This window comes from Giraffa tippelskirchi, chromosome 1, assembly GCF_054371585.1.
Source record: "Giraffa tippelskirchi isolate mGirTip1 chromosome 1, T2T-mGirTip1v1.2.pri, whole genome shotgun sequence".
NCBI lineage: Eukaryota > Metazoa > Chordata > Mammalia > Artiodactyla > Giraffidae > Giraffa > Giraffa tippelskirchi.
The window spans coordinates 13,826,071-13,836,787 of record NC_137275.1 but is presented as its reverse complement, the minus strand read 5'-3'; the positions used below and the strand labels follow the sequence as shown (position 1 = coordinate 13,836,787).

Below are 10,717 nucleotides of genomic sequence, written 5' to 3'. Positions count from 1 at the left end.
CCTGTCGGGTGATCCAGGTGTTATTGTCACCATGAGACAGATCCTGGCAGGATGGTTGTAGGGACAACAGGCACACCCACATCCAGTGTCCCCACAACATGCAGTTCTGTGCAGGGTGACTTAGAAGGCACAACGCTTCAGTCCTGAAAGTGATGCCACTAGGTGTCAACATCCCATTTTACAGAGCAGAAAACTGAGGCTCATGGAGGCAGTGCCTTGCTCAGAGTCCCACAGCTGCTAAGTGGAGATAACGTGTCCAGGTATGTTTGGGCATTCCGACTTGATGTATTAGATGCAGGCTTGTCCAGCTTCCTTGCAACATGTGAAAAAACGGAGATGAAGGGATGGATTCCAGGCCCCGCAGGTTTTCGGAAGCAGAGCTGAGGTGAAGATCAACCCTGCCCCCTATCCATGGTTAAGTCTTCCACCTGCACCCAAAGAGACCCGCCTTCACCTCCTAGACACCTGGGCCCACTCTGCCTCACTTAGGACCTGCCACTACCTGCTTCTCTTGGTTGTTTGGTCCAGAGGTCAGGGTCTCAGCCCCTGGGACCTGGACACAGCTCAGGGGTCACCATCAGTGTGCTGTGCACCCTTCCGGGAGAAATCTAGGTTTTCCTGTGATGAAATAAAGGGCTGAGCTTGGTGAGTTACACAACCATTGAGGCATTTGTGTTTAGGGCTGCCAGATAAAATATGGGGTGTCCGGTTCAAATTGTTTAAACCATTTTTCAGTGTGTCTTAAATACTGCGTGGGACATACCTATACTAAAAGTTCTTGTTTATCTGGATTCAAATTTAACTAGTGTTCTGTATTTTTATTTGCTAAATCTGGAAGTCCTCTTCATGGTCTAATTTGGGTAATCCAGGTATCCTTATTCAGCAAACTTTGTTGAGTGTAACCTTGGCTGTAGGTTAGTGCAGGACAGGGTCACTATAGGGAGGGAGAGGCTGATTTGGTTTGAAAGAGAAAGACGACTGTCCTCCTGCAAAGCAGCTACCAGTCCTGTAGGCCCATGTGGTCACAGCAAAGAGCTGAATCTCCATAGGATACAGTTGTCATGGAAACCAAATCTGATCTCCTTGCTGATGGCATCTCTGGCCAGTTACTGGGCTTCTCTCTTTCCATCTGTAAGCGGCTCAAGTGGACCCGCCTTGCAATGAGATTGGATGTGTGTGGTGGTGGTAGCTTAGTCGTCAAGTTGTGTCTGACTCTTGCAACCCCATGAACTGTAGCCCACCAGGCTTCTCCGTCCATAGGATTTCCCAGGCAAGAACATTGGAGTGAGTTGCCAAGCATCAAGTGTGTACAAAGACCAAGTACAGAGCAGACCTTCAGCACCACTATCACTCTGGCTGAACGCCTGCCATAAGCATGGTAAGAGATACTCCATCAGTGTTTGCTAAGCGGAGAGAAAGACTCTGGGATCCTCTGCCAGGACTCCAGCCAGACTGCACACAGACCTCTGCAGGGTCACAAGCTGGCTTTCTCCTCTAGAAACGGCGTCCACTGGGGCAGATACTGCCCTCTGTACCCCCCAGTTCTTCTCTACCCGCTTCTTCCTCACTAACCCAATCTAGCTTTGCTCTGGGCAGCCCTGTTTTCAGCTAAAACTACATTTCCCAGATTCCCTTGCAGCTATCTTGACCAAATGCCACCACCTTCGTCCCTGAGATTCAAGTAGAAGTTGCTTTCTGGAAATTCTTTCTAGAAATTGGGACTTTCTGGAAGCTCCTTGTAAAAAGAGGCAGACAAGCTTTTATCTTACCCCCTTTGCCCTTCCCTTTGCCCCCATCCTGCCTGGAGCACAGAAGCGATACTGGAGGTTGGCGAGCTACCTTGTGGGCAATACATGTACACACAAGAACTGCTGTCCTAGCCCCCACTGCTCACCGCTGGACTGTTTGTTATGTGGTGAGGCCATTGTGGTCACGTCTTTGCTGCTGGCAGGCAGACCTAATCCTTGATGTCTACACCCCTGTGTGTAGGAACCACCGTGATTGCCCCTATTTTGTAGCTGTATATTGATTAATAGCCTATAAAGCCCCACAGCAGCCCCGTAACAAACACTGTTGGGTCCCACTTACATCCCTTTACCTTGCCATCCCAAGGGGCACACTGGCCAGCCTTCTAACCTTAGCCTTCCCAGCCCAAGGCTCTTCTGGTCTCTTGCGTTCCCCATGTCATCTGCATAGCAGGCAGGAAGGAAAAGGAATTAGCCCCTCCCAGAAGTCATGCTCTAGCAGAGTCTGAAGGGAGTTGATGGAGAACTACCCCATTTCCCCGGCCACTGAGTGGGGTGCTCTCAGGTGCGTGTCCCACCCTGGCTCCCAGAATTTCCCCAGGGGCTCAGCCACAGGATCTTGCTTGGACAATGTGCCCTCTCATGTCTGTCCTCTCCTCCCTGTTTCACTTCCCCACTCCTCTAACTGGGGTTACCTCCCAAACAACATGCTTGCCTGCAGGTCAGCTTCTGGGGCCTGGCTGTGTTACTTCAGCTTCACTCCACCCCTTGTGGTTGATGGGCAGTGCTAGTGTCCTTATAATTCAGTAGAGGAAACCAAAGTGTACCTGTACCACGGAGACTGACCATGAGAGGGAGGGGCGGGTATAGGCTCAGGGATGCTGGGCACGAGGGCTCTGAGAGCAGGTGTGTGCAGTACTCTCTCTCTGTGCTTGCAGAGGCAGACACGCTCCACCAACATCTTCCCAGATCAAAGCTGCTCAACTTACAGTTCCTGGGAGCAATACTTACAGGGCAGACACTGCCAAGCCTGAGACAAAAGATAGACTGAGTCTGTTGTGCAAACACACACACACACACGCATGATTTATTTTCTCCTGGGTCAGTAGAGTAGATGGCTCTCCTGACTCATCCTTGCTGTCCCAACCTCACGGCCCCAGGATCCTCCTCTCTTCTTCCACCGAGGGAGATGGCTCTTTGGAAGCCCACCTCGGTGTGCCTGGGATGCATCCTGGGGTCCCCACTGGTGAAAGGTGGGCACTGCCTTATGCTGCAGAGTTGGGAAGGGAGAGAAGACAGTTTAGTACTAGGAAAAAGTTGTGGAGCCCAAGGGCCACTTCAGATGGAGCCCAATCCACATCTGCTCTGCTTATCCCAGATGCTCCTGGAGAGACAACTGTGTTCTAGACAGAGAAGTGGGACAGGGTCCTGGAGGGGGGCACCCTGAGAGGAAGGCCTGCTTGGTACCTCGTGCACACAGCTCAGGTTCAGATAGGATGGCTGAGTCACATCACGGTGCGTGCGTGCTTAGTCACATCCGACTCTTTGTGAACCCATGGACTTAGCCCTCCAGGCTCCTCTGTCCATGGAATTTTCCGAGCAAGAATCCACTGGAGGGGGTTGCCATTTCCTTCTCCAGGGGACCATCTTGACCCAGGGGTCGAACCCCTATCCCCCACGTCCCCTGTACTGGCAGGCGGATTCTTTCCCACTGTGCCGCCTGGGAAGCAGGTCACACCGTGAGCATTGATTTACTTCCCAATGTCACCCTCTGAGACCCAGAGTTTCATGAGGTCATAAAGAAATTCCTTGAATTTCTGGCTTGAATAAAGTCCCTTGAATTTCTGGCTTCTCAGCACTGAGCCCTGGGCTCAAAGGACATCTCAGGTTGGAGTGACCCGAGTGGGCTGAGGGGCACTTCAGGAAGTAGAGAGCACCCAACTGCAGGAGCAGAGAAGCAGCTGAACCTGCAAAACTGCTTCCTGGACATTATCTGACGCCAGGCGCACTGACAAATTTGGAGCCAATGATCAAGAAACGCTTTCTGAGAGCTGACCTTCTTTCACACTATACTGTATCCTGTATACACATTACCCAGGCACCACATGCCATGCCTGCCATCATGCCTTCCTTGGGAAGGACACCCACGTGAACACACCTGGACATTAACCAAACCCCACAGCATCTTTCGTCTGTTCCCCAGAGTTGCCGGTGTCATGACTGCAGTAAAAGGATCTGACTCACAAGGTAAGGAAGAGGCCACAGGGAGGGAGAAAGAGTAGGGGCCCATGAGCTTATCAAGACTGGAGAGCACGCCTCCCACCTGCTTCCTGCAGCCAACAGGAACCCGAGCCTGGGTAACTCTTCTCCCTTAGGAGCGCTCGCCACCTGGCCCCTCTCCCTCCCTAAATCTCACTTGTCTAATTGATTCTTGGGACAAGGCTGCCAGGTTGCTGGACTGGGGCGAGGAGAGTGGGGCAGGTCCTAGGCAGTTAGGGACCCTTGGACAGTGGCTGTGTACCAATCAGTCTGGCAGATTTCAATACTTTCAGACCTGGTACCGCCTGACTGGTGCATTACTGGCTAACCACCAGCACGGTGCCGGCGAGAAACAGATGGACTTGTTCACTGACAGTTTGTCTGTTTCCTACGAATGGGATGGCACCCCAGTCCCCTGCTAGTCCACACTGAAGTGGGGTTTCACCATCATGGTGAACCTGTGACTCCAGAACACACCACACTGGGTACCGGCTGGAGCACCCACCCCTGGCACCTCTCCCTAAATCTCACTTATATAATTGATTCTTGGGACATGGCTGCCAGGTTGCTGGATTGGGGCGAGGAGAGTGGGGCAGGTCCTAGGCAGTGAGCGGCCCTTGGACAGTGGCTGTGCACCTTCTCTTCTTCCTTCCCTCCCCCTCTCCTCCCCATCCTTGTTTGAGAGCATTTGCCCGGGCCTGATTCCATGTGAATTTTGATACTTCGTTGTTGTTGTTCAGTCGCTCAGTCCTGTCTGACTCCGCAGGCCGGGGCAAATGCTCTCAAGCAAGGATGGGGAGGAGAGGAGAACTGGAAGGAAGAAGGGGAGGGGCTGCCAAGCTCCTGAAGCAGCAGGACCTGCTCCATCCCTCTCATTGCCAGAACCCTTGGCCTCAAGGCTTAGCTATTTATAGAGCAGGGATGCTACACCTTGTACCTGATGCGGTGTCTTCCGGAGTCACTGCTTCACCGTGATGGTGAAACCCCAGGGATCCCCCACCTCAGCGTGAATTAGCAGGGGACCGGGGTGCCGTCCCATTTGTAGGATACAGATAAGCTGTCAAACAAGTCCAGCTGTTTCTTGCCTGCACCATGCTGGTGGTTAGCCAGTAATGCACCAGTCAGGCGGTACCAGGTCTGAAAGCATTGAAATCTGCCAGACTGATTGGTACACAGCCACTGTCCTAGGGCCCCTAACTGCCTAGGACCTGCCCCCTTCCCCTTGCCTCAATACAGCAACATGGTAGTCATGTCCTAAGACGTTCCCCCTTGTTAATGACTTTTACCACCACTTCGGGCTTCCCAGGTAGCGCTAGTGGTAAAGAACCTGCCTGCCAATTCAGGAGACATAAGAGATGCTGGTTCAATCCCTGGGTCCGGAAGATCTCCTGGAGGAGGGCATGGCAACCCACTCCAGTGTTCTTGCCTGGAGACCCCCATGGACAGAGGAGCCTGGCGGGCTACAGTCCACGGGGTTGCAGAGCTGGACATGACTGAAGTGACTTAGGACACATTCACTCACCAGCACCTCATTCATAAACAGAAAACGGCAAGATGTGAACAGTGAAAACTTCTAGGGAAGGGACTGGGCAGGGGTGCGGGGAGTGAAGAGGAATGCTCACATTTTATGCTCCTCCAAACAGCCATGTTTAGATATTTACAGTGAAGTGGTACTCATGACATTTCTTCAGAGAAGGGAGTTGGCACCAGGCCTGCATGAGACACAGCCATGAACATGCCCTCTGCCCTCCCTCACCTCTCCCAGCCAGGTGGACCTCTGGGTCCTTCTTTGCCTCAGGAATTTGGGACTGTCCTCTTGGGTCCTTCCTCTGTCAAGTCCTTCTAGAAGCCCACCTCCGACAGATAGGAAACTGCCTCGCACCTGAGTGCCCACGGCATCTTGCCCATGGGGGGCAGCTCTCCTCTGGGACACATTGCACCCCAACAGTCTAGTGACTGAGGGTCTGTCCAGGCAATTAGAGCTTGAGGCCGGGGGCTTCTCCATATCTTCAACTCCTGGAAGCACCCAGATCAGGGGCTGACACCCAGTGGGTGCTGGATTTAGGATGACAGTATCACCATGCATCTCCACATACCTCGCACCCAGCACCAAGCTTGGATGCACTGGCCGTGCAAGAAGTAGGCTAAGTGAAGAAGTGAGGGATGCAGGCACGACTAAGTGAATGGACAGGAATTTCTGGGCCTCAGTTTCACGGACCAGTGAGGACCTGGAGGAAGCATGTGTGAGTCCAGAGGAGTGGGGAGAGGGACTGCCCTAGATGGTGGGCTCACCCGTGTCCATTACTCGCAGGCCGAAGTGAGACAGCATGATGACTGTGTTCAGGTTCTCAAACTCCTTCTCCAGGACGACCCCATAGGTCTTCAGGCCAGCCAGCTCCACCTCCAGCCACTGCTGTCGGTTCTGAAAGGAACACCCAAGGTGTTCATATGGCTAGCTCCAAAACTTTCCAACGGAATGAACAAATGAATGTATAGCTCAATGAATGAGTAAATAAGCAAGTGAATAAATAAATATGTAACTATGTATCTAAGTCAGAAAGTAAATAAATGAACCAATAAATAAGTAATAATTATAAGGAAATAAGTGCACATGTAAATAAATAGGCACCAAGTGAAAATAAGTAATCAAATAAGCAAACAATTAAACAAAAAGGGTCTTGCAGCTGCTCTTGTAGGGCACACACAGAAGCCATGAACATAGTCAATCTCCCCTCTCTGAGTCCAAGGAATAAAACAGCTGTCCCACTGACAGAGCACCACACCCCCTCCCTTGTTAAAAATACTACTTGGTGCTGGACTCTTTATATCTCTCAGTATCTCACCTGCCCTCCTGCCCAGGTCATGTCCCTGCCTCCTATTATATAAATAGGCCTGGGGAGTGAGCTCGCTGAGGGTCAGGGACCTGCCCCAGCCCCACAGCCAGGGAGAGGAGCCCAGATCCACAGCTGGGCCTGATTTCTGAGTCAGGAAATCAGGGAGTCTCGGGCTCCCATCTGCAGGGCCCCCAGCCAGGATGCCCTGCGATGGGGCAGCCCCAGGGCGAGGGCAGGATTTGCAGATAAAGGGTGACTGTGTGCCAGGCCCTCGGCCCCTCCCAACATCCCTGGCGAGGTAGACGTGGTTGTCCTCCTCTAAGATGTGGGCTGGGAGCTCAGTGAGCCACTCTGCTAAGAAGGTCCCGGACCGTAAGGGACACCCCCTCCCAGCCCCACGGTTCATATCCTCCCCACCGGCCAGGCTGCTGAGCAAGGGGCCCTGGCTGGGCTGACATCCAGGGACCTGTGTCACGTGGGCCATTGCACAATAACTGGGGTGTTTCCTTTTATTTTATTTTTTTGTTTGTTTTAAACACTCACTGTTCTTTAATAAACTACACTCAAAGGAGTGTGGCAAACCAGGGGCCCCAACATGGGTAGCGGGCCAGGAACATGCAGAAATAGCAGGGCAAATGCCACGGGGCAGCAGGGATGACCACGGAGCCTTGAGTGAAGCCAGCAGGCAGCACAAGGAGGCCCATGGTACGATTTCTGTACCTCGGAAACACTCTGTATTTTACAGACAGACACACTGCGTTTTACAAGAAAATGCAACAAGTGTGCTCTAGCAGGAATTGTGTGGAGGGAAGCGGCACTGCAGCTTGCGATGTGTTATTTTAATTCAGACCCCGTGGTCTTCCTCTCCAGCTTCCTGACCCACCAGGCCGGGCCCTGAGCTGAGCAGCGGGCTACAGAGATGGGGACTGGCTGCTTCCCTCTGGAGAGCCTCACCTGGAACTCCAGCAGCTGCCTCTGCAGGGCCTCCTGCTCTGCTTGTGCTCTTTCTAGAGTCTTCCTCAGCTCTCTGAGCTCAGATTCTTTGACTGGGTGGAAGATGGAGAGAAGGCCATCTTTATCTGTTCCTTTCCATCCAAAACCTCCCCTTCTCTTTGAACCACACCTCACATAGGCATAGGGTTCCCTGATAGCTCAGCTGGTAAAGAATTCACCTGCAATGCGGGAGACCCCGGTTGGATTCCTGGGTTGGGACGATCCCCTGGAGAAGGGAGAGGCTACCCACTCCGGTGTTCTTGGGCTTCCCTTGTGGCTCAGGTAATAAAGAATCTGCCTGCAATGCAGAGACCTGGGTTCGATCCCTAGGTTGGGAAGATCCCCTGGAGAAGGGAAAGACTACTCACTCCAGTATTCTGGCCTGGAGAATTACATGGACTGTATAGTCCGTGGGGTCGCAGAGTCAGACATGACTGAGCGACTTTCACTCCACATAGGCAACATGTGGGACCCTGATATGTGCAGTTGACCTCAAAACTCTCTTAAATAGTTAATTTTGTCCTTTGATAATAGAAAGGACATCTATCCATTGGGGGAAATGTGGCAAATATAAAAAGGAATAAAGAAAAACACCCTCCTCTTGCCTGCCAGAGATAACCACTGTTAACATTTGCATGGATTCACACATGCATAGTTTTATATAGTTGAGATCATAAAGAAGTTATGAAGAACATGGGTCTTGGAACCCAAGGACTTGGATTTAAATCTCAGCTCACTATCTGTGCAATCATGGTCAAGTTACTTAACCTCTCTGAGCTGCACCTTTCTCATCTTTAAAAGGAGGTGATACTATAACCGACCTCACCGTTCCTTTATGACAATTAAAAGGTAGTTATTATAAACTTCTTAGACCTGTACCTGGCTCATCGGAAGCCCTCTGATGATTTATTGTTATTCTCCTAATGTTAATACCAACCTTTCATTTTTCCTACTTAATATCATAATATAACCTATTAGGTAGGTTATTCTTCCCATGATTATAAAACCCTCAGTTACCAAAGTTACTAGCAAGTGGTAGAACTTGACTACTCACTTTGCAGAAGCTTAAAAATGAACTCTTGCAAGAAACACAAGTCAAATGTAGCAAAACCCTTCTCTGGAATCCAGCCTCCAAGCAGAAGTGGGTCAGGATACTCGACTTCCTCCTCTGAGTCTCCTTTGTTCGAACTCTGACCTTCCTCTCCCTCCAGAAGCTCCAGATGCTTTAAGCACTCAGCAGAGTCTTTTTCAAATTCCCCTAAAATACAAAGAAACCCCATGTCAAAGGTCAGTCCCTGAGCACAAGATGAGCGGCTCTTCTGGACCTGGCCCTCTCTCCAGATGTGGCCAAGCCCATCCGTCCTGAGCTCCCCTCCCTGTGCCAGGTCCCCAGATGTAAAAGAAGAATGCACTGGGACTGGTGCTGAGTGGAGGCCAGCAGGGGAGGCTTCCTGGAAGAGGGGATCCTTGACTGAGATCAGTATCTTTTTTCCAATTTTGAGATCTAATTCACATACCATACAATTTACCCATTAAAAGGGTATAATTCAATGGTTTTTAGTATATTCTGACATGTGCAATCACCACAACAATCATTTTTAGAATATATTCATCACCCTCCCCAAGAAAATCCTGGTCCCTTTGGCCATTACCTCACATCCCTCTCCACTCCCCCAACCCTGTGCATACATGCTAAGTTGCTTCAGTCATGACTGACTCTGCAACCCCATGGACTGTAGCCTGCCAGGCTCCTCTGTCCATGGGATTCTCCAGGCAAGAATACTGGAATGGGTTGCCATGCCTTCTTCTAGGGGATCTTTCCAACCCAGAGATTGAATCCGCATCTCTTACATCTGCTGCATTGGAAGGCGACCACTAGCATCACCTGGGAAGCCCCAACGCTAGGCAGCCACTTATCTGCTCTCTGTCTCTGCAAATTTCCCTATTCTGGACGATTCATATACAGGAAATCCTACAACATGTGGTCCTTTGTGACTGAATTTTTAACTTACCATGTTTTCAAGGTTCATCTACATTATAGCACATATCAGTACCTAACCCCTTTTCATGGCTGAATAATATTCCACTGCATGGATAGATCACATTTTGTTTATTTCTTCATCAGTTGATGGATGTTTGGGTTGTTTCCATCTTGGGACTACTATGAATAATGTTGTTATGCACATTCATAGTGTTGTGTGAACATACATTTTCAGTTCTCTTAGGTACATATCTAGGATTGGAATTGCTGGCTCCTATATGGGGTGGGCCAAAAGTTCATTCAGGTTTTTCAGTAACATCTTATGGACAAACTTTTTGGCCAACACAATAGTAACTTTATGCTTAACCTTTTGAGAAACTGTCAGAACTGCTTTCCTAAGTGGCTGTCCCACTTGACATTCCCACCAGCAGTGAATCAGGGCTATGATTCCTCCCCATCTTCTCCAAAACTTGCTATTATTCACCTTTTTGTTAGGATTTTGGAGGATGAACAAGAGGGAGACCAGGTGCACAGAGGTGGGAAAGCCATTCCTGGAGAAGGGCAGCTTGAGGGGAGAGACAAAGAACCTGCAGAATACAGGGCTATGGGGACCATTAGCAGTGGGAGATTCCTGGAAGGTAAGTGGGGTAGGGAACTGGTCTGCTTATCCGCTACAGCCCCCATGCTCATAATAATAATAGTAGACCCCAGAGTGTGCTGAGCATCACAGAATTATCTTGTTTCCTTACAGCAGCCCCGTGAGGTCAGTATTATTATCATTATCCCTAATTTTGCACTTGAAAAAGAGAAGGCAGTGGGTAGAAAATTCAACCAAGGTGATAAAGGCAGTAAGTGGCAGAGGAGGGATGCAAACTCAGGTCATTCGTGGTGACAGGGCTCTGCTC

At 50.5% G+C, this 10,717-nt stretch overlaps 1 protein-coding gene across 3 annotated transcripts in view; it reads right to left on the bottom strand.

Annotated features, from left to right (window-relative positions):
- Positions 1 to 2,804: 2,804 nt before the first annotated feature.
- Positions 2,805 to 10,717, bottom strand: part of LOC145508786 (high mobility group protein 20A-like) — a 32,288-nt gene continuing 24,375 nt past the window's right edge. For 2 of the 3 annotated variants that reach the window (XR_014055619.1, XR_014055605.1), the window contains exons 8-12: positions 8,886 to 9,089; positions 7,793 to 7,884; positions 6,297 to 6,426; positions 5,627 to 5,716; positions 2,805 to 3,015 (exon numbers count right to left, since the gene is read on the bottom strand). Coding sequence is in view for 1 of the 3 variants with exons in the window: in XM_081496247.1 (XP_081352373.1) it covers positions 3,011 to 3,015; positions 6,297 to 6,426; positions 7,793 to 7,884; positions 8,886 to 9,089 (431 nt within the window). In the remaining 2 variants the exon portion in view is untranslated. The remainder of the gene's footprint in view (positions 3,016 to 5,626; positions 5,717 to 6,296; positions 6,427 to 7,792; positions 7,885 to 8,885; positions 9,090 to 10,717) is intronic. The other variant, XM_081496247.1, reaches the window with a different exon arrangement.